This window comes from Fusarium phalaenopsidis, assembly GCF_050370095.1.
Source record: "Fusarium phalaenopsidis strain FUZ10S chromosome Unknown contig_32304, whole genome shotgun sequence".
Taxonomy (NCBI): Eukaryota; Fungi; Ascomycota; class Sordariomycetes; order Hypocreales; family Nectriaceae; genus Fusarium; species Fusarium phalaenopsidis.
The window spans coordinates 442,628-465,086 of NW_028145404.1; the positions used below are offsets into that span (position 1 = coordinate 442,628).

At 49.9% G+C, this 22,459-nt stretch overlaps 6 protein-coding genes across 6 annotated transcripts; 3 read left to right on the forward strand and 3 right to left on the reverse strand.

Annotated features, from left to right (window-relative positions):
* Positions 1–208: 208 nt before the first annotated feature.
* On the forward strand, positions 209–1,075 carry LRP88_09463 (uncharacterized protein; the record flags this gene model as incomplete). The annotated part of the gene is made up of 2 exons (XM_083245949.1): positions 209–362; positions 423–1,075. 2 exons carry the CDS (start codon positions 209–211, stop codon positions 1,073–1,075), a joined length of 807 nt encoding a protein of 268 aa, XP_083097062.1.
* A 1,876-nt stretch (positions 1,076–2,951) lies between these two features.
* On the forward strand, positions 2,952–4,734 carry LRP88_09464 (HET domain-containing protein; the record flags this gene model as incomplete). Its single annotated transcript, XM_083245950.1, has 2 exons — positions 2,952–4,515; positions 4,571–4,734. The coding sequence occupies 2 exons, from the start codon at positions 2,952–2,954 to the stop codon at positions 4,732–4,734; spliced, it is 1,728 nt and encodes a 575-aa protein (XP_083097063.1).
* A 605-nt stretch (positions 4,735–5,339) lies between these two features.
* On the reverse strand, positions 5,340–6,064 carry LRP88_09465 (uncharacterized protein; the record flags this gene model as incomplete). Its single annotated transcript, XM_083245951.1, has 2 exons — positions 5,340–5,351; positions 5,798–6,064. 2 exons carry the CDS (start codon positions 6,062–6,064, stop codon positions 5,340–5,342), a joined length of 279 nt encoding a protein of 92 aa, XP_083097064.1.
* Positions 6,065–6,371: 307 nt separating this feature from the next.
* On the reverse strand, positions 6,372–6,867 carry LRP88_09466 (uncharacterized protein; the record flags this gene model as incomplete). Its single annotated transcript, XM_083245952.1, has 2 exons — positions 6,372–6,666; positions 6,761–6,867. 2 exons carry the CDS (start codon positions 6,865–6,867, stop codon positions 6,372–6,374), a joined length of 402 nt encoding a protein of 133 aa, XP_083097065.1.
* A 7,351-nt stretch (positions 6,868–14,218) lies between these two features.
* Positions 14,219–16,567, reverse strand: LRP88_09467 (uncharacterized protein; the record flags this gene model as incomplete). Its single annotated transcript, XM_083245953.1, has 3 exons — positions 14,219–14,290; positions 14,347–15,510; positions 15,563–16,567. The coding sequence occupies 3 exons, from the start codon at positions 16,565–16,567 to the stop codon at positions 14,219–14,221; spliced, it is 2,241 nt and encodes a 746-aa protein (XP_083097066.1).
* Positions 16,568–20,059: 3,492 nt separating this feature from the next.
* LRP88_09468 (uncharacterized protein) lies at positions 20,060–20,942 on the forward strand (the record flags this gene model as incomplete). Its single annotated transcript, XM_083245954.1, has 3 exons — positions 20,060–20,420; positions 20,478–20,836; positions 20,892–20,942. 3 exons carry the CDS (start codon positions 20,060–20,062, stop codon positions 20,940–20,942), a joined length of 771 nt encoding a protein of 256 aa, XP_083097067.1.
* Between the last annotated feature and the right edge of the window lie 1,517 nt (positions 20,943–22,459).

Below are 22,459 nucleotides of genomic sequence, written 5' to 3' on the forward strand. Positions count from 1 at the left end.
GTGTACGGCACTTGAGATGGCTCATTGTAGGTCCCCTGTCACCTCGCCAGGTCAACAACAAGACTCTCAACAGCATAAAGGTCATCGCGGTGAAAGATAAATAGCTGGTCGATTCCACGGGTCTTGGAAGAAAAATCATCGCCTCAACTCGCAGTCTCTGCAGCCTTCTTCTCACAGTCACTCTTACAATCCCTCAATCGTTTTCAAAATGCATCACCTTAGCCTTGTTGGCTTGTTCCTCGCTTCCGTAGCTGGCGCCATGCCTCTGGAAGCCGAAGCCGAAGCCTATCCTGGCGCCGTCAAATGGACTTCGGGCTATGAGCTCAAGCCCACCGACGTGATTGTTCCTGTCGATGGTGTTGGTAAGTTCTAACTTCTCCCCCTGAAGTCTTCTACAGGTTCATATACTAACAGCTCTGAAGAGTACGTCGTCAAGGAGGATGTCTACCTGGCCTCGCTCAAGGCTGCCGGCATCAAGATCGGTGCTCCCGAGCTTGATCCCTCTTGGGTCTCCTACAACGCTTCCGATATCCCTGATTTTGAGGATGCTGAAGCCTCCGAGGGCGGCCACCAGAAGCGCGCCTCGTGCGACAACACCAACTACATTGTCACCGACAAGACCGAGACCTTTGTGGACTGGGACATGCAGATGTCCCCTGTCGTCTGCGCCGTTGGCGACATGGACATCAGCGTCTCTTCTGGCTACAGCATCTCCAACACTGTCGGCGGCAGTGCCGGCATCGACATCAAGTTCATCAAGGACCGTCTCGGCTCGTCGCTCGGCATCAACTACAGCCGCACCTGGACCACTCAGACCTCCGTCATCACCAAGGGCACCGTCAAGAACGGAAACTGCGGCGTTATGATCACCAAGCCCATCACAACCCGCCGATCCGGTCGCCAGTTCCGTGGCTGCATTGGATCTGCTCGGCAGATCGGTACTTGGTACGCCGACAGCCGCAACGATGGTAGTTACAACGGGATTAAGTGGATCGAGGGAGCTATTTCCATGTGTGTCAAGCGGGGAAGCAACCCTCCCCTGTCTCGCTGCCATGGACAGGGTAACTTCCGTTAAGGGGGGCAGGGATAGGGTGAGGGGTCAAGTGCACTGACTTCCCCTCAGCCAAGCTCGGGATCCAAGGTCGAAAGTGAAACTATACCAACCTGTAGATCACAATGTACTTTTGGGAGGAAACTGATTTAGTCTCGGCTGATGCTTGGTCTTCAAAGCCCCAAGGCCGAGTTATAGTGTAAATAGATCAAGTTCCTTCCTTTTGACTGTTGACCCCTTTGGTTCGAGATTGACGCCTTCCGTAGCCTAGTTCTAGGTCTTCATTATGTAAAAAGCTGCCTTCCGTGCTATCACACATCCTCTCTATCATGATTCATGACCGTATGATACCCTGAGGAACAGGGTCCAAGGGTGTCATGTTGCCAAGAAAGGTTAAACAATCTGTGGGCCTTGCCGATCGCAATTTAACATCACGGAACTAACCGAAATATCAACCTCTAAGCTACCCGACTGGGCTGAAACGTCGTCGAGCTCTTCACTCCGGCTGAACTTAAAGTCGCTGTCAAAGATACAGGACTGTTCCCCGACGGTTATGTCAACAAGGCGAAAGCAGTCCAGACCAGACCTCCTCTCATCCGCAAATAAGCAGGCACAAGGTTGCCACTCTTCAATTGTCTGAGGTATGGAGTCTGAAAATGTGTGCAAAGCCAATCCGCTGTTTGTGTCTCTTCTATTACTCCCCTATCCAACTCAATCTCTTCGGAAAATGATCCAGTACTCGCCCCGTGCACATAGCCGCTGAGAGGACCTATTTCAGATAACGATTTGGGGTGGTCAGACAGATTACAAGTGTTGGCCAATAAGGAGGTCGCAAAAAACCCCAAGAGCTGCAGGACATTCTTGGCCTCGCTTACCCTTTTTCCTGTCTGGAAAACAAAGGGTCCAATTGGCCGAGCCTCGTTTGTGACTTTCTCTATTTTTAGCGATTGTGGTATTCAGGTTCACCCTAACCAGAGCCTCGTGAGGTTGCTCCATGCACTCGAGAGTGATGGAGGCAGTGCTTCGTGCAAACCAACCTGATGAGGCCATTCCTGCAGTCTGTATGCACTACTGCTGCGCAGAACCGAAGCTGTCAAAGCGTGCAACCTCGCTTCCAAAGCATAGCCACATCAAAGAAGCCCTCGCGCCCGAGTAATGTGGAAAGTTGAAGTCAGCCAATGTGAAGAATGGAATTTCTGCAAGTAGGCGCTCAAGACGTTATCTGGGGGCGATAAAGGCTGAGTGTACCCGGCTGGAGACCTCCTGTCAGTGCCTACACGAGTTGCCAAGCAATTCTCACAGCCTGATTCGATACAAAGTACTTAAGCTGCCGAATGTTGCTTTAAGTACCCGCAAGTCAATCCTCACAGCCTGATTCTGCCACCCATACATGATGCGGCAATGCCCAGGATATTGTGATTTCGTCTCAGCCGCAAGTGGAATACCTGGACCTTATTGGAAGCAGCGAGCTCAGGAGCCAAAACTTGACCACCCCCACTATGATAGAATCGGCTTCTTTCAAAGCCATCATCCTTGACTCCCCTACACGCAAAAATTAAGCGCCAGCCTTCTGTGAGTGGGCTTTTTCCCCGGCCAACCACATTTTCCTCGACAATGAATGGATGGGGGCGAAGTAAGCCTCTCGACTCAGGAAGGGTCAGTCGTCCAGTTCACAAAACAGCCTCTTACCACGAGGTAGGTAGTCTTCATACCACGTCACCAAGTATTTAACTGCCTGCCCTGCCACTTCAAGTTTGTCTCAACTCAGCTCAAATTCCAGTTCCAAATCGTCCACGCTCTTCACCTTGTGCAACCTTTCAGCCACTGCAACACTGTCATCTTCAAGCACACATTCATCCAGGCTCTTTGACTGCATTCATCCCATTCCTACTCCCGCATAATGCGTTTGACAAGGTCACGAGGTCCAGTTCCACTGGATCAAGTGGAGCAACCTGCAGACTTCTGCGACTCACGCAGCACTCTGGCGCCCGCACCTGAGCGCCCCATTCCGATGGAGAACTATGCATCACGACCAAGCCTTACACTCTCGAAGATAGGGTTCGGAACTGTGGAGCCTGTGGCCCCTACTCCAGCTATCAGGGGGCACGCGATTGTCGACGACGTCGAGGTCAGAGATTCAGATCCGAGAGTATCTCGGCTCAATCGACTTGTGGAAAGAGCAGGCAGCCAATATGACTATAAAAATTGCCCACTGCCTAAAGATCATCTCCGGATCCTCCTCCTGAAGCCTGGCAAAAACGAAGACAGCCCCATCGTTGTCAAGCTTCAATCATTTCCCATTGCTAAGCTTCAGGAACAACAGAAAGCTTATCAGTTCACGGCCCTTTCTTACAATTGGGGCGCCGACAACGAAAAGAAGAAAATTTTCGTCGACATGACACCCGACATGACAACCGACAACGAACAATCAGTGGATGATTTATCCACTGCTTGGAAGCGCCGCATGAAGTCAATCCGAGTGAAACCCAACCTGTATGCGTTCCTCCAAGTGTTTCGGCAAAAAGAAGAGGAGGTTGCTCTCTGGGTGGACAGAGTCTGTATCAATCAGGCCGACAACAAGGAGAAGGCCGATCAGGTCTCCAAGATGAGTATCATATTCTCCATTGCAGCCAACGTCGTCATTTGGTTGGGGCCACCAGATAAGGAGGGGGAATCTGATCGAGCGATGGACTTCATTGGTTCTGTGCTGAGGCAGGATATGGAACGGAACCTCCAAGACGGCATCGCTCAAGATGAACACGCCAGTGAGTGGTCAGCCCTACTATCACTCATGCGCCGTCCATGGTTCTCGCGCCGCTGGGTCATCCAAGAGGTTGCCCTGGCCAAAAGAGCCGAAGTCCGCTGTGGTTCCAAGAGGGTTCACTGGCATGACTTCTCACATGCCGTGAGCATTTTCGAGCTACACTTCGATAGTATTCTCAAGATCATCAAGCATAGAGCTGATCTAGAGCATGCTCTCCATGGAATCAACGATATGAAGCCGTTGGGTGCCCGAATACTCGTCAATGCCCTATCCAACATGTTTCAACGACATGCAAACGGCACCATCCACAGTCCACGACAGGGTCTGGAGAGTCTCATATCATCTCTTTCTACTTTTGAGACTTCCGATCCCAGGGACACCATCTATACCCTGCTGAACCTCGCCCAGGAAACGTTTGGCCTATCTTCAGATGACGTGGCCAGGAGAGGGTGGAGGCAAAGGGAGAGCGGGGCCAATCCTCCTCTATTCCCGGACTATGCCAAGAATCTGCTCGATGTATACACAGACTTTATGAAATGGTGTGTACAGGAAAGTGGCTCGCTCGATATCCTATTTCGTCACTGGGCTCTTCCCGAACTCAAAAAGAAACCGAACCAATTCCACCCCGATCTTGTAGAATTACCATCATGGGTCACGACAGTCCTCAAGTCAGCCTATGGGTCTCAGCAGGAGGGATTTGGTGGGCGAAAAACGGGAGACAGCTTTGTGGGCTCGCCAGAGACTCGCTGCTACAGTGCGTCACTGGATCGGGCCCCTGTTGTGCAGTGGGGGAGAGATGTGCCTCCAATACGGTCACTACCCGGGCATTTCGGTCTCGCCAAAAAGGCCAAACATCTACGATCGCGGCTGCTCCCGAAGAAGAGACTTCACCGAGTACCGCAGCCTCGACAAACCATAAGCCGTCTCCTAACCGTCAAGGGATTTTGCATTGGGAAGGTCTCAAGTCAACACCCAATGCGTGAGGGGGTTATTACAAAGGGGGTTTTGAAGGCTCTGGGCCACAACACAGCTCAATCCATGGTGGAACAGGTCCCAGATGCTCTGTGGCGGACTTTGGTTGCTGACCGTGGTCCTGACGGTAAAGCACCGCCGCCCCGGTATGACAGGGCATGCATGGATTGTCTCGTGGCCAACGGTAAGAATGGCAACCTCGACACGAACCGCATCCTTCAAAGGAATCCAACAAGAACTCAAGAAGACTACCTGAAACGGGTACAGGCGGTGTGCTGGAATAGGACGTTTATTGAATGTGATGGTGTTGGTGTCGATAGGAACGACCTTTTCGGGATCGCGCCATTCGACGTCAAGAAAGGCGACTTGGTTTGTATTCTTTACGGATGCTCGGTTCCATGTATCCTTCGGCAGACTCCATATGGGAGTGGGAGTGACGCTCAAGAAGATGGGCTCGGACGCAGTGGCTCCAAGGAACCCGGCAACTTCTACCATCTGGTTGGAGAAGCATTCATTCTTGGACGGATGGATGGGGAGGCTCTCATGGATCTTTCACAAGATGACCTAGCAAAGGTCAGCGATAACTTTTGTTTAGTCTAGTTTCTTAGGTTGGTGTATGGTAATGGCTGGCTTTCTAATAACGCGTTGTGTCTTCTATTTTGGTCCGAAAGGATCTAACTGTGCGTATTCACTGGTAAGAGTTTTTCTTTCATTGAATCTACAATTCGCACCATTGTTTCACTTTTAGAGCTATGCCGTGAATTGTTCCTCATTTTGGAGTTATCATACCATGATGATTTGCGCATTTCACCCCTTGCCTAGGTAGGTAGTGAAAAACAAAGAGAGTAGTTACGTTTCCATAGAGCATAGATTAAAAGATAGGTGCGTGAAAATCTCAAATTAAAAAAATGGTTGAAATAAATCATCGGCCAAAACCATGTGAATGAACCATGGGATGATCCGTTCAGGGCTAAGGAGCCCAAGTCCCTCCTTTTTAACTCTAACCTTACCTTTCGAGTCTGGCCGGGCTTGAGATAAGCCTTTTCAAAGCCCCTGAGCGACATCGCCGGGGTGCCCTTCGGAGTCTTGTCAGTGGGCAAGGAGACATCAAGCTGAGGCACGGCAGTGCCTGCCGAGTCTCCCACATTAGTAATCTTAACAGTCACCTTGACCACAGGCGTCCAAAGGTCGTTTAAGCCACCAGGAGCAACTCTATTGGACTTGTCGGCGTGAGGAATAAGTCCGGAGTTGACATGGACAGTGAGTCGGCCTGACATATTGAATTGGGTGTAGGAGAGGTCTCACCCAAATTCAAACAACGGCTAAATACCGTTCGCATCGAAATTTCGATAGTCAATCATCTGTCCCTCGCCAAAGTCTGATTGTCCAGGAGAACTTGAACACGGCCATCCCTCTTTCGACGTGTTTTCTGACCGCATCCAGTGGTGGACAAGATTCGTAGGTATGCCTGACAGTACCTGACCCGCCGCCAATATCGACTGTGACTATTTCGAAACCTTCGGGGTTCTCACCGTAATGGAGGTAGATGGGCCCAGTTGTGTCGTTTCCCAACACACCGATTCCTTACTGCTTCTTCAAAGGGAGCGTGTCGTTGACATTCTTTAGCAGGACTGTGCCAGCTGCACCCATTTGCCGGATCAGCGTGGCGCGGTTGCTACGAACATCGCGCGCCGGAACCTTTGGAAAATTGAGGAGCAGCTCAGAGTTGTGTCCATACTGATAGACAAAGAAGGAACCCCCACTGGCGGGATCAACGGCAGGGTAGTCGTCGAATTGGTTCAACAGGAAGTATGGGGTCAGGACTCGCTCGGCCATGTCATCAAGGTGAGACTCTGGCACTTTACCATTCTTGATGGCGCTGAGAAGCAAGTTTCCGAATTAAGAAGGGCCAACCAGGCATCTGAATATTGAGGCCTGCATTGGCGCGGCTAGCTGTGCCATGTGTCGCATACCAGTCTGACACGACGGAACGCAGAAACGCGAGCTCTTCCTTGAGAATAACCATCAGCTTGAAATTGGCACAAGAATAGCTGCCGTTGATCCGGTTGTAAGAGCACATGATGCTTGCCGTTCCAGCCTTGACGGCGTCGGCAAAGGGCCAGAGGCAGAGCTCATGAAGGGTGCGGTCGTCAATGTGGGAAGAAATGACGTGGATGATTGTATTATTGCCTTGAATACTTGGCGTTCATTGGGTTTCCTGTTCGTTGCCGATGTAGTGCTTGGAACATGTTTGAACGCCGACGGCCTGAATGCCCAGCACTGAAGCGCTCATTGCAACAATCCCCAGATAGGGGTCGGGCCCGAAACTCTCCCAGTTACGTCCGCCGAGGGCATGGCGTCCTAGGGGTCCCGAGGAAGGCTTGTTCAAAATGTAGCAGTCAGCAGGGTGTCATAACATATGATAGCGGCTGGCATACCCAAGATGGACGTGTGCGCCCTTCGTCCTGAACTCTTCACCGAGGGCGACGCCGCGCTTGCACATGAGATCTCTGTCCCAGGCTGTTGCGACCGTGATTCTAGACGCAAATACGCTGACGCCGTCATCGGGAGCAGCCAGCCGTGCCATCAGAGAAGCAGATCCCCTTGAACCCCAATCGCTCAATAGGGCCAATTGCGCTAACCCAAGGCAAATTGGGCTGTGTGTAGCCTCTTGTTACAAGTCCCATCTTCTCAGCAGTGGTGAGTTGGGAAACAACGCTGCGAGGCTTGCTTAATGCTTCATCCCAAAACATAACTGAGATGACTGCATTGTAGCATACTACCATAGGTATAGTGTCTGTGTGTTTTTGATCATGTGTCTGACAAGTGCGTCATTGAAAAAGCAGAATACCTAGGCATAGTGTCTTTAATAGCGCCTTGCTTCTTGACAATTTTTTTTTTTAGTGTTTTTTGGTCTTTGGAAACCCATTTTACCCAAGCAGTCCCTGTGAGGAGGTTAAAAACGCAGTGAAAGCGGCCTCAGATCTGGGGTCAGAATTTGGACTCGTGATTGGCTAATCACCCAGAAGAATGGATGGAGATCTGCCGTCTCGGCTCAGCAAATTGATCGAGGCCGGTGGGACCACATATCCTTGTAAAGCCTCAATCGTGATTTATTGGTTGGCTCTTTGGCTGACCGATGCAGCCTTTGGGTCTGTTAGTGCAGCTGCTGCCGGTTTGGATCAATCTGCTGAGTCGATACGGTAGAGCCTGATCACAAGCCTTGTGTATGGGAGAGTCTCAGAAAGAAGGCAAGCTGAACGAGCTCCGCATGGTTCGCCTCCTAACACTGATCCCGAGAAACTGGCCAGCCGATACCTCATTCTCAGGATAGTGTTTTATCATGACGTGTTGGTAGAGCTGCTCAGCGAGTGCGCTGGAAAGTTGGGCTGGGCATTTACATCGATACGTTTAATTGTTGCAGTCTTTTCATTCTCATCTTGGTAAAAGCATTCTGGCTATACCCGCCGTAACCATTTTCCCCTTAGACAGCTTTCGCAAGCACTGCCGTTGAAGCACATCATTTCACAAGATTGTAAAGAGATTATAAGTTTCGTGTCAGAAGCAAGGGGCCACAGACATCTTCAACGCTTAACTCAAGGAAGGTAATCATCGCTACGGTCAAGATCTCGCTGACAATAGATGACAATGATGGAGCTTCGCAGCAGCTGTTAACAAAGTATTATCGCCATAGAAGAGTTGCAGGGAGTGGTACCTAAAGCAAGCGCGATCTGCAACATAAAAGTTAGCGTCAACCATTATTTTGGCTTCTTCGACACCCTCTACCAAGACAAAGGTTCATTCTGAGTAACTTTTGCCTCAGAATGCGAGTGGGCTTACCGGAGGTAGGAGAGGGGAAAGCTGCGGCATCGAAGATGCCTTTCGATACTGTTATTGTTGCTTTCGGCAAATGCTTGCTTGAATGCCTCCGTCGATTTGCTCTTGACACTACCCACAAGAGTAGGTGATTGGTTTCCAGTGGGCATCAATGTGAATAATATTATAATTTTTGCGATGTTGAACAAGGTGTAAATAAATGCTCTCCTTTGGGTCAGCATATTAAGTAATCTCTTCAAGTTGAATTTACTGATGGGCTGGATGACCTCTCTTGATGTAGGTCATCGTCTGAGTTATTGATGGGATGGAGCCGAAAAGACTAGAATAAGAGGCAACTATGTTGGCATTGGATCATAATGCCATTGACATGTAAAAAGAATAAAGGTAACGTACATGATAAGCGAGTTGGCCAGGCAAGCGAGTTAGCCACTTTTCTTAACCTTCTAGTTAGAAATCGCAATAAAAATACAACAAACCATTTAATCAATTAAAACTACTCGCTATACTCTTCCCCAGATATCTCAATTACTACCTGACATGTTCTTGCATTATGACCGGGCTTGCCGCAGACACCACAATGCCGAACCCCCGGTCGCGCCGACCTTCCTTGACCACCACTTCTCGATGATTCCGCCACTACCTGCGCATCAACATCCATTTGATCAATTGCCTGCCTTCCTTCCTCTACCATCGTAACCCCTCTTTTCTATAGCCGGGTTCTTTTTGCCCTCCGGCGCCGACTTAGTATCTCATTCACCTATTCAAGGTCTTTGACCCTAGCCTTTAATAAGGCAACCTCATGCATAACTATCTTTATTCCCTTAGAAGAAGACCATATAGCTTCTAGAATTAACTCTAGGGAGCTACTTTTGTGCCTTATAACTCGTCTCTCGAGGTATTTGGACTAAGATTAAGCCTTAAGTACGGTCTTTGGGGTCTTTAAAACCCAAGGGGTCGACGGTTTAGCCACCTCCTCAGCCAGTGTTAGAGTCCGTAGCTACACATCAAGCTTCGAGACCATACTTTCCGGGTTAAGAGGAATAAGGCCAGCCCCTCTAAAGGCTAACTTGATATTCTTTTCCGTCATAGTGGCCTAAAATGCAGCGTAGAAGGCCGGGAAGAACTTAGTCTTTAAAACATAGGTTATAGAGCATCTAATCAGAAGCTCTATTTCTCGGCCATAAGCGTTCTTAAGCACGCTAAAGCATCCAATATTAAGGGGCTAAAGTAGATGAGATGAATAAGGTGGCATATAAAGCCTGATGATCTTCTTCTCCTCATAATATCTCTTGAATTCGATTGAGTGGTGACTTTCGTGGCCATCAAGGATTAGAAGACGATAGCGACTATTTGATCGCTTGGCTGTGCACCGATCAAAGTGCTTAAGCCACTCGAGGCCGGTCTCGTTATCAGTCTAGCCATTTTAGGTCATTGTAATAGCCCAATCGCCCGGGAGGTTACTATCCCGGTACTAGTTGGCGAGGTGATATTGGCCCGCACCGATGATAAACGGCGGGATCGCTTAGCCATCCGCGTTAATCGCCTGAATAACCATAATCTATTCTCGGTTTCTAGGCTATACCGATTTTAGCTTTCCACGCCTTTCTATGCCTATGATAACCATTCCGCTCTAAATTATGCCCATTATAAAGCTAGTCTCATCAATATTATAGATATCATCTAGTTAGATACTATACTTCGTGATTATATTTGCTATAAGCATAAACTAGTTATAGATAATAATTAGATCTTTGCACTTAGCTCTCTAGTAGTTATATTTATAAAAAAAATATATCTTAATCTCTAGGTATCGCTTAACGAAGTTTAAAGCCTAATGCGTGCCAACTAGCGGCGCGTCGCGGTCGGTAAGTAATTAATTAGCTATTTCTTTAATACCACGAAGCTAAGGGGGAAATCCTCGTAAATCTAGGTCGAGAATAAACTAAATAATAATCTGTTCCTCTAGATTAGATAGTCGACGCGATTTATTAATAGTATCGCGTCGAGATTAGATCCCTCTATGGCGATTAATGAGAGTATTGCGATTAACCTTATAGATCTTTGTAGCTTATTAGAAGCTAAGTTTTGGTTGATTTTAATAAGCCTGAAGGGCAAGAAGTATTCTAGCCTCATAATTCGTAGAGGATATGCTAGGTGGTTAAGAATCAATTGATCAAATCGAGAAGATGTTAGGTGAGGGATTTTTGGCCAACTCGCTTGCCTGGCCAACTCGCTTATCATGTACGTTATTCTTTGTTCTTTTGAAACCCAGTCTACTGTAGGATAGATAGTCTCTAAACTAGGATCCAACCGGCATTGGCTAGTCAGTGAAGGAAGATTGTTTGTAACTACATGTCGATTCTGATCTTTGGGGTAATGATAATGATGGAAAAACCAAGGACGTCTCCGAGTATATGCAAACTCGACTTAGATGGGTTGCATATGTGGGCGGTCTGGGTCCGGAGCTTGTAGTCGGTTACTGAGCATGGGTAACCTATATATCTGCTAATATCTGAGAGACCACAGCGTATTTGTGAAAGAGGGCAGGTGACTTTGACAGAAACTGGTGAAGTTGCCAAATCTTCCGAGAAATGAACCTTGGGCTTAACAAGTCCATACGCGATGACCTCCCGTATTTAATAGGAGCAACTGAAAAGGAGACGGCGAGTCTAAGAGATAGATAATTCGAATTGGCTGTCCATGTTATAGTGGAGGGGGAGAGCTAAACAGTGCAAACTTGTCACTCAAAGGACATGGACATCGAACACGCTGCAATGTCTTTGTACTTGGATCGAGTTGCCCGTTCCCTGTCAAAGTTGTTCAAGACAGCACAGCAAAAGAAAAACAGTATTGTCATTCTGGGGGAGTTAAATATGGGGATACTATCTTGCGAAACCATAATCTGAAATCCAATCAATTACTCCATCTCAACACAGCAGAAAGCGAAACCTGTCGCGACCGCTGTGTAATGTAACAAGATCAACTTGCTAGGGTTGCTGAGGCTCAACGGCCAACCTGACAACTATCGGCATCCATCTTTGAGGTGTTGTAGATATTCCTTCTTTGAACCGTGTTGATGACCCTGCCTACAGATGAAAATCCCGCCAGCAACCCTGCACGACTCCACGTGCCGCTTGTGATTGTCGAACCGGTAGTCGTCCTTTTTGCAGCAACAGACAAATTTCTTGGCACCCTTTGGCGGATGAATTGTTTTATAATGTCTGTTCAAGTCCTTTGGAACCTTGAAATCCTGTCCGCAGATTGCACAGGTTCCCCCATTTCCTTTCTCCTTCCCACACACATTGGGGCCCTGATCAGAACGACGGCTAGCCTGGCCGCGTATCGGAAGGTTCATTTCAGAGCCTTGTCGGCCGAGAGCAGTTGAGTAATTCTTTGTAGTGGATGTGTGTGGGAGAGACGAGGGTGCAGGTGCTGGTTGTGGCGGAGGTGAGTGTTCCGGCGGAGGTGGGAGGGATGATGGCCAGGCAGCCGGGGTGGGGAAATCATGGTCTAAGCCTGGGAAGAGACGCTCATGGAAGCGGTAGTAATTGGGGTGGTAAGGATCTCCCATAGTCAACCTCGTATTCTCTTGCCAAAGACAAGGCTGGTGGCTTAGAGTTACGATGAGACACTCAGTCAGGGCGAAGAGTCTCACACGGAACAGAGAGACTAGGGAAAGAATGGGATCCGTTCAACGGATAGAATGAAGGTGATATCAGAGAAACAATGAAGATGCTCAAGGAACTGATGGTCTTGCATCGCAATAAGTACGAAACATCTTGTGTGAGGCCCGTATCTCTCCTTTCCTGCTCGTGTTTTTCACCATTGTCTACACAGTTGCGAAAAGAGATCAACAATCGTGAGACAGAACTTGACCACCGCGCTAAGAGCTCCTGTGATACAAACATGCAGAGGAAGAACGTCAACATTAGTGGCCATTACCAACGACCAGGAGCGTACCCTGGGCGGCTATGAGCCTATGTCTTCCCAGGCCTCAGGCGGTTGTTGCTGTGCCATGTTCTGTCCTGAGGATGCCACCTGAGGTCTTTTTTGCGCGCTTCCTGGTTTTTGTGCCCGGGCTGACATAGCTGCGGCGTTTTCGCCCGGATCTAGCGGGTTGCGTCTCTGGGCTTCGTAGTGGCATATCGCTTCCCAGGAAAATTTCAAAGGCTCGGATTCGGTGAAGGACTTGTGAACCAACGTCAAGGGGGAAACGAAGGCTGTTTTGGTATTGTGAGGGTGAATTGGAACAGAGTTGGATCAGGCTCTGCTGTTGGTTTGGGGGACCAGAGCCCTTTTCTTTCCATCCGGCGCCTGACGCCTCCTCGCTTCCACCCGCATTTTGGCGCCGACTTGTGGTGGCTATGCGGCCCTTCCACACAGCCTCAAGCTCACCGGGAGGCGGTCCATGCGTTTCGCTAGTGGTCAGTAACCATAGCGCTGGAGCTAATGGTTTCCCCTTCCGGACGCCCCCTTCAATCTCCAGGGGCATGTGGAAGGAGTGGTACCAAGAGATTATGTTTCCTACGATCATCGTGAGTTATTGTACAACTACCTCATTCATGGGAGGTCGTACGTCTGCGGTTCTCAAAAGGACTACGATGAGTACCAAAGGGAGAAGGTTTGAGACGTTTGAGGCAGCGAGGTGGAGGTCCCTGACCGGTACTTAGCTATAAGAGGTGAAGTTGTGGGAGTAGCTTTATGATCCTCACACGTGACCCCTCCACGAGGCTAAGCAGGTGCCTAATTTAATAATCGTAGCCTCCACCGCCCTTCCGCTCATATTACCGATTCGCTATCTGCTTCTTTTAACTTTCCCTTCTCATGCCATTTGACTAAGGTAACGTCTAACCGTCGGGCTAAAGACACACTTAAGAAAAAACAACAATTACCCCACGGGACTGAACAGTGGTGACGTGAAGATGGAATCTTTCGCTGGCTCTGCACCGCTCCGTCCACTGCTGCAGTCCGATCCTTCGGAGATTAGGCTCGTGAAGTTGCACCCTGGCACATTCGACAGCCTGATCCGGTGTGAGCTGCTCCACGTCTCCCTCACCTCGGATCATCCCGCATTCATCGCGCTCTCGTATACATGGGGGAACTCAAGTGTCACGTCTCCAATCGAGCTGGACGGCCGGCAGGCCTACCCCGTCACCACAAACTTAGAGTCGTTTCTTCGGCACATGCAGTGCGTTCTATCCACGGTACTCGAAGCGTGGCGAGAAATTGTCGGCCCGTCAAATCCGACCCAGCCCGAGCTGCAATACTTGCTGGAGTCATTTCCCGACGGCTACCCGGCAAGTTGGGGGAACAACCAGAAGCAAGTAGTCCGCGATGTCATCAAAGATGCCGTGCGCTCTTGGAGGATGCCGTTGTCTGCCAATCTCTATCAGTCGGCCTTGGCAGAGCCTGATGAAGGAGGGCGAGGGCGAGGACTATCTTCCTTTGCGTTGCTCCTTCGTAGGCTTGCTTCTACGTTGATAAAGAACACGTTCTTTTCCATATTTCTAGCGCCTCAAAGGCCCGAGGGACTTAGCAATGAGGACGACATTGACACACTAGCACCTGGAATTCATCTATGGATTGACGCCATATCAACCAGCAACCTCGGGCATTGACTTGTTGCGAGAGTACGACTCTGTGGGTCGTTGGAAAGAGTAGTGGCACTGAAGGCTGGTGAGTGCGCACTCCCCGGAGCTCCCGTGTGCTGAGTAGTAGAAACGCGTTCGGCGCCTACGGGAGGCAAGGCGCTACTAGACACCACAGGATTCACGGTTCCATCATCGTCCTCTAAGTCCTCTGCCGGAGTAGTTTGGACCTTGACCAGGCGGAGGAGGTCGACAATGGCACCTGCGACGCGAGATGCCGCAGCATCAAGCAGGGAGAGGGGATATAGCCCGGCGCCAGCGGCATAGTTCATGGACTCCGTGATCAAGCTATTGGTGGCCGATGAGACCTCGCCCCTCAGCTTCGCCCGCTGCCGGGCAGAGTCTCCGTCGTCGCTCCGTGGCACCTTGGCGTCGTGGGTAATACGACGCACACTGACTACGACCGATTTCGCAGCGTCAATTACGGACTCGAAATCATCGGTGCGTGCCTTGTGCAAAAGCTCGTCAATGGCTGTTTGAAATTCGGTGACGTGGATATCTTTAACGAGGCCGTGGTCGCCGACAAAGCCCTTGCCGCGGTCGAATTTTATCGCATCGTGCTCCGGCCCTAGTTCAACGGAGGATGCGCACGTAGATCGAAGCTGCGTCTTAGCACGAACATAGCGAATCCTCCACTCATACACTTCTTGCTCGAGCCGCGTAATGGTCTGCCCGAACTCTTCTGCTTGTCGCTCGTATACCGAATTTCTTTGCTGTGAGAGCGCCCGCATCTCACGCAAAAACTCTTTGATCTCCTTCCGTACCTCTTCCATTGCCTGCCGTTGCGCCCGGTGCTGCTCCAGGAGCGAATGGTGAAGGCGCCCATTGACCCGCTCAAGTAGAGAGCCTGACTCGACTGGCTCGATACCTCTCAGGGCTTGCTGAGCTGCAGCATGCTGGGCGGCCACCTGCTGGGCTTCCCGAGCTTCCGTTTGAGCCGAGGCGACCTCTTCCCTGAGCCTCTCCGTCTCGGCGTTGTTGTCTTCCCGCACCCGTTGTAGTTCCTGCTTCATCGAGTCGTTCAAGGTTTGCGCGTCGGCTAGCTTGTTTTCGAGATCGAGTCGTATATCATCCCATTCCTGTTTCTCGAGGTTGTGTGCAGTAGCTCTTGAATGTTCTTCGTCCAGAACGCCGCTAATTTCTTCCTCCCTATTCTTCATGGCATCTTCCATACTACGAAGCTTATCGCTCAATTGCCGCAACTGGCTTTTATACTCTTCAATGAGCTCGCCGTTGGTCTTTGGCCTGTTAGTCATCTGTGCTCATGGTAGAGGCATCTAGGGCACCTACTTTCGTGGTCACGCCGCTGCCAGTGCTTCGTGTGCTCTCGTGGCTGCTCGCAGCCTGCTCTAGGGAAAACTCATCGCTTTCGCTCTCGCTCTCGTCATGCTCTTCTACCATGGAAAGCCTCTTCGGAACGTCGACGTTATCTCGGTCGGGCTGCTTCGGCGTCGGACTATAATCGCCATTGGTGCCAGGGCTCCTGGGGAAATTGGGGACACTTGGTGATGCAGGGAACCCGTAAGCGTCTGTCCGTCTAGGATCTACCATAGATGGAGCTTGGGGAGGTTCCCTCATGCGACTTTGGTGCCTTGGGGCAAATCCGTTGAACGGGGTGCTTGATCGAGGGCTAGCAAGGTTGCCTTGGGTCGACGTGCGATTTTCCGTCCGCTCGAGGTAAGCTCTCGCAAAATGAGGGAATCTTCGTTTGATTTCGTAATAAACGTCCGCCACAAGGTCTCGAAATCGGGGTGGGCCAACAGCTGACAGCCTCTGCCGAGCCTGGTTTCGCCTGCTGCTGAAGGCGTTGTTGGGGAGTAGAAAGGCGGGAGGGCTATTGGGGCTTGCGGGAGCCTGCCTTCGCATCAACTCGTCGAACACATCGGTGCTAAGTTCATAGAGTTGGGCGGGAGTAAGACGTAGCAGCTTATTGAGGGATTTGCTGAGCTGCTGTTTGTCCTTGGGGTCACCGGTATTGAGGACGGCGCGGAAGGCAAGATAATGCTCATTGAGGATGATCTCATCGAAATCGGCGCGGGCATGTATATCGGTAGTGGTGCTTGAAGAGGTGGTGGAGGCCGGAGATAAAGGCCCCCTGTTATTCCTTGAAGCAACGGGAGAGCCGAGGATACTCATATAGCTGTTTGAGCCTGCGGAGTTGGGTGCTGAGGCGAGGTTGGAGCTGCCTCTAGGATAGCAGTTATTGTCGACTGGTTGGCCCTTCGAAACTGAGAATTCGATACCGCATAAAAGAACTGCGGGTACCGGCGCGTTGCGCCTCTCGCTGATGCTCATGATGATGAAGGGAAGACAAGGGACGACAGGGAGGTGTTGCTTAGCATGTGGCTAGCCCTAGAAGGAGAACAAACAATCCCCGTTGCCTGTCTTATAGTCGAGAGGTGTTATGCGGGACCAATCGAGATGCAGCTGTATTATTCTTCGCATCGGCGTCTAAGCTTCCCCTGAAGTCGGAGGTCCTTCTACGGGATGCGGGCCGGCGGGGAACCCAACAGTGCCAAGAGTTCCGGTAGCTAAGAGGGGCAAGATGAAAAGCGATGGTTGAGAGGAAGGATGATGACGCCGAACTTGATCTTGAGTGACAGGTACCGTACCGAAGAGAGAGGACCTCTCGGCGTACGGAGCAAGACTTCAGGCCACCGGGCCGCCGCTGAGAGCATGCAGAGCCACGAATCGTGACTGAAGCGAGTCCGTCAGAAAGGGGGATGGTCGCTCCTACACAGAGAAACATGGGGTCGAGATCGAACCATATTTCAGAGAGACAAGAAGGGAGGCGGAGGGTGTCTACGAATTTCGCGCGCCTACAGTCGCAACCTCCCCCCCCCCCTTTGTGCAGCTGCCGTAAAAACTAAAGACGCCGGTCCAGTTGACGATAGGGAGATTAGTACGAAATACTCTCGTCGATTGTTTATTTGCCACCGTCAGATGGCGTTTGGTGGCTGTAGCAGACCGCCGATGAGGCCTGCCCATCTACTGCCATTGCTGGCGTGGGTGGAGCAAGTGCCGCAACCAATCTCTTTACGGCTTGTCCGTCCCTCTAGTGATGTAGTGATGCTTCAGCCAGCCTCTTTCTCAAACGGAGGGCATCCAGCTCTGATAATAGTAATGCGTATCGGTTAGACTTGGTTTGGGGGGAAGGGGGGGAGGACGCACTTTTTGGCTCGGACTTCCCAGGCTGAGAAAAAAAGATCGGTCCGCGGTGTTGGCTGCGTCCGGGGTAAGGGAGGTAAATAAGCTTCGTTGCGGGGGGCCGTTGGTGGCTGTAACCGTTGAAGAACAGCCAAGACAATGGACAGTGAAACTAATCGGCGGGCAGCGTACAAGAGCGGGAGGACATGATTGTCAGCAAACAGCTCCGTTAGGGCTAGGATGCCACCTGACTTGCTGATTTCTTCTCAATATCGATGAACTGGCAGAGAGAAAGGTTGCCCGCCCGTCGCATCGTACCTGACTCCGGCGGCATAGTAAGCCGGAAGGTGATGCACTGCATAGTTCAGCCAGCCACAGGTTCTCCCCGCCTCCCCGGGAATTCCTTTTGGGCTCTTGCTCGAATTCACTACGCGGCCATTCCTGCATCATCGGGAGGCGCAGGCAAGATGCAGTAGTGCTCGAAACGCTTGTCAACGGCCTGTGAAAAAACGAAGGGCCGTAGTCCCAACGTTTCCCACGTGACAGACACGCCCTGCTTCAGCTGAACAGGGATCATTAGACAGGTTACAGGGGTGTAATCCTCGCATGCAGAGTGTGGCAGCCTCGGATCCGGTGGGCCCTCCAGTGTAAAACCTCAAGGTCACTAGTTGATTATACTCCGAAGTAAACAGATTGTTGAAAGGGGGACGCGTGCTGGGCTTGGTCCTCACCAATGCCGCCAAGCAATTACACTCTTGAGGGGCCGCTGAAGACGAGGCAGCGAGGTTCTAATGTGTTTGTGGCTTATTCCTAAACTGAATTCGATGCTTTTCTTTGGTAGACCATCTGGATTATCCGGCGCATCCCGACCTAATCTTATCCTCTTCGCTGCCATGGCCCGATGGCCCACTTCTAGCTCATCTTGGTGTTTCCCACCTGCCACAACTGTCCCTCTAAATTTTGTTGGCGAGCTACCCATACTGTATTCGAGCGGACGGTGCCTCTCGAGCTCAGTCCGCTCGACGACTCTTGTCCGCACTCAAACTCTCCCATGCCCTCCACGGCACGTATTTTCTAATAATAACCAACCCATCCTCAACCCTGCCGGGACAAAGGGCGTCTTGTTACTCAAGAAGCCGCCAGGATAACCTCAATTCCCGTCTGGGTAGCGCTGTTTTCTAGCCAAGGCTTTTAACGGGCTATCATTTATATGCTCAACTAGATCAACCTCAACCTAGGAAACGATCAAGCAAACCAGCTTTAGCCTTCAAAGTTGATATAGTTGGCATGCGGTGCGTATTTTCGACAGTAACTTCAGCGGGTATCTCAGGGGACGTCGTCGTCTGTACCCATGTTACCGGGAGGGTCTAGGTGTGCGCTCAGCATTTTACTCAGCCCCCTCCAGTATTTGCGATTCATCGTCGCCTTATTCGTGGCTCGCTCTCAGTTACATTTCTCCAGGACATAGCGTGCTAACATTAGCATAGCCGTTGCTTCTGCCCTACCTTGCCCGAGTAGGGCGCGCTCCGAATTTCTTCCCTCCACAATACATCAGCCCCCGAACCACCAACCGATGACACGAATTCACGTACAGCTTTCGTGAAGATGGCCTTCAGCGACCGCCCAACCCCGCAGGATATGCCAGTGCAAAGTATGATTGTCCTGGCACATACCTACTCCCAGCAGAGTGAAGCGGATGTGACACTTCCGACTCGACCAACGTCGGCTACAGGCCTGCTTTCCACAAGACGAGGCCAGAATAGTCAGCAGTATGTTGGAGGACAGCCTCTAGCTCCTCAATATCGCGCGGGCACTCCCACTGGATACCACGACGACTTAGCCCCTGTCCAGCTATCCGCGTCCACAGGCACCCTGACGTTGAAACACAGAGAGTCCTGGCAGTCGAAGAGCCTTGACCGACACCATGATCCCGACGCAAACTATGATGGCCGTCGACCCGACTCCTTGGTGGGGAGTTTTGCATACAATAATGGCATGGGAATCGTCCAGAAGGGTCCGCGCCATGTTCCCTCTCCCCGAACTGAGCTCGGTTTTCCCGCGGGCCCTGCCCGGCAGTCCTTCTCTCCAACTTCTCAAGGCGAGGCTACCCATGACAGGTATAGGCGGGCTGCGAGCCCCCAACCGAGCCAGCATAGCCGCTTTCGAGATGCCATTCTTCCCAACAAAGGAATGCCAACCGCGGGGCAACGTTATTACACGACACTACATGAGAATTCCGCAGCTCCAAAGCGATCCAACAACTCCTACAATGCCATGGGGCCCGCAACGAACAGGCAGCTGCCCCCTCAGCCGCCTGTAAACGGCCCCAGCCAGCGAGAGCGGCAAAGCATGTACGGTGTCGACTCCCCCAAATCGTCTCGTGACAAGGCTAGGAGCCCACAAACTCCCCCCGCTGCGCACTCACACCTCAACACCTCCCAGAGCAATAATCCAAGCTGCAGCAGTCACTCCTATCCATCCCGGGTGACTTATAGCCCCGTCGCATCGTCCCATGACGCCGAGTTTGTGAATATCCCACCCGAGGCAGTAGGTGTTGGGCGCAGTACACATGACGGTGGATATTTCGGCGATTCAGCTGATGCCTATTCCATCTCGTCTACAGCATCTTCGGCTTCTATCATGCTCCGCAAAATGAGCCATGTCATGAATAAGAGCAGTCGCTCATTGGCCAGGATTTTCCAACCCAAATCGGTTGTCAGTGTTGCTTTTGCTGATTGGCCTGCTCCTGAAGCTGGCCAGATTGCCGCGCCGATGATTACTGTTGAGGAAGAAACCGAGCGAGTTAATATCACAGTCAGACTCAAGTCGACGAACAAGTTCCCCCACCCCGAGAGTAGCCCGATCGACACGAATCTGGGTGATAAGGTTTCCCAACGCCTGGGTAGCTCCGGCATTGACTCCAAGTCCCACAGGAGTGCTGTTGGCGGCGGCAGGGAACGAAAGAAATTCTTGGCTGCAGTCAGCGAAAGAATGTTGAAGCGTACGTACAGCCTCTATGTCAGAGCGCTCCTCAAACCAATATTGATGCTAGCCCCAGGTTCCCCACGCCCTTGTACTCGTCCAGTAGATGCTTCACTTGAACTCGATCACCCCAGTGTCCCCGCCATCTTGACCAACTCAAGGTCTCCAAGCCCCCGGAACGATAAGTTTCAGGGGCATCGAACAATAGTCTCAACTGTGATTAGCAGCAAGAACTGCTTTATGACTGCTCCCAATCTGCGCCAGGACACGCCTCATAGATCGGTTAAGCGTAACGCAACCTTCTTACCACATATCGTATTCTACGATACTTGGCCTAGCCAAGAGTACGACCGCCGCGGTGAGGTAGTGACGTGGAACCTGATGACTCCCATGCTGGCCAGGCAAATCAAGGAGGAGATCAACGCTTTCAAGATGGTACGCTCAGTCCCGCTATCATGGCAGTGAGCTCAGGAGCTGACTATACACTCAGGAGATGGAAGTTCACGAAAACTCGAGGATCTACACGCACTTTTTCCGGTAATAGCAAAGGGTACCGCGTGGAATAAAGCCTGTTACGCAGAGTGCCTCGTTTCTCATGTTTATTCTTCCCTTTGGCAGCAATTATCTCTTAAAAGCCTTTCTTTTACTGTTTGCTTGTGTTTCGCGCAATTAAACAAGTCCATTTATAAGTAATATGCTCCACAAGCGAGTATCTCATATAAGCGAGTATCCTAAAAATCTTAGTCTTTAAGACTAGATTAAAGATTAAAATATAATAAAGTATTTAATTAATTAACCTTAATTACTATCCTTTTCCCTAGATATATAAATAATAATTTAATATATTCTTCTATTATAACTAGCCTTACTATATATTTCATAGTAGCTTTCCTTTAATCGCGCCGACCCGCCTTAATCGCCACTTCTTAATAATTTAGCCACTCCTTATATATTAATATCTATTTAACTAATAGCTTCCCTACTCTTATCTATAGTTATTTTTCCTTTATTTTATAGGCGGGTCTTTTTTACTCTATGCCGCTTACTAAGGGTCTTATTTAACTATTAAAGAATTTAATGCTTAGACCTTAATAATACTATTTAATATATTATTGCCTTTATTCCCTTAGAAAATAACTTAAGTGCCTCTAGAATAGAGGCTAGAGAGCTACTTTAATGCCTTCTAATTTATCTCTTAAGGTATTTAGTCTAAGAAGTAGCCTTGAGGATAGTCTTTAGGGTCTTAGAGACCTAAGGCCTAGGTAAGCTAACCTCTTCCTTAACCGGCGTTAAAGTCCATAGCTATATATCAAGTTTTAATATAATTGTCAAATGTGACAGCCTGCAATATGCCTTGAAGGGTGTCATGTAATAACACTAGGCTCAATTGGGAAGTCGCAGAAATGCGCCTTCCCCTTTGCGAGGCTTCGCCGAGAAACACATAGAGAATAATAAGATAATATATCATTATATTTGATAATTAATAATTAGAATACTAGCTACTTACGCAATTAATTTATTAATTATTGAAGGAAGATGCTCTTTATTGAATCCTTAGCGAAGCTTAGCCTATATATCGCCGTAGATTAGACCCTCTGGGATAACTAGTTTAAGTCTAAAGCTAAGCGCGCCTAACTCTAGGATTATATTAACCTAGAAATATCGGGAAGTAATTATTAAACCCTCGCTAAAGCTATGGTGGCTCTAATAAAGCCCTAGATTAATTAATTTAGTAAGAGAACCTCTACCGGCAATTAGTTAGCGAGTGTGAGCGCTGCGAGCGTCATAGAGCTCTACGTCGATAATATCGCGATTTAGACCGCGTTAACCGCGGAATATAGTGCTAAATAAAAGGATTATAAGCTCCTTATAAAAAAGATTAATAACCTATAAGAATAGATATATAAGACTATGAGCTTAGAGTACCTTTGCTAATATTATACCGCGGAGAAAGATATTAATAAGTAGTATGCCTTATTAAAGCTATATTTAGGTATTAACCTACTTAACCATAAGATATAAGCCCGCTAAGAATATATTAATACCCTCGTAATCCCT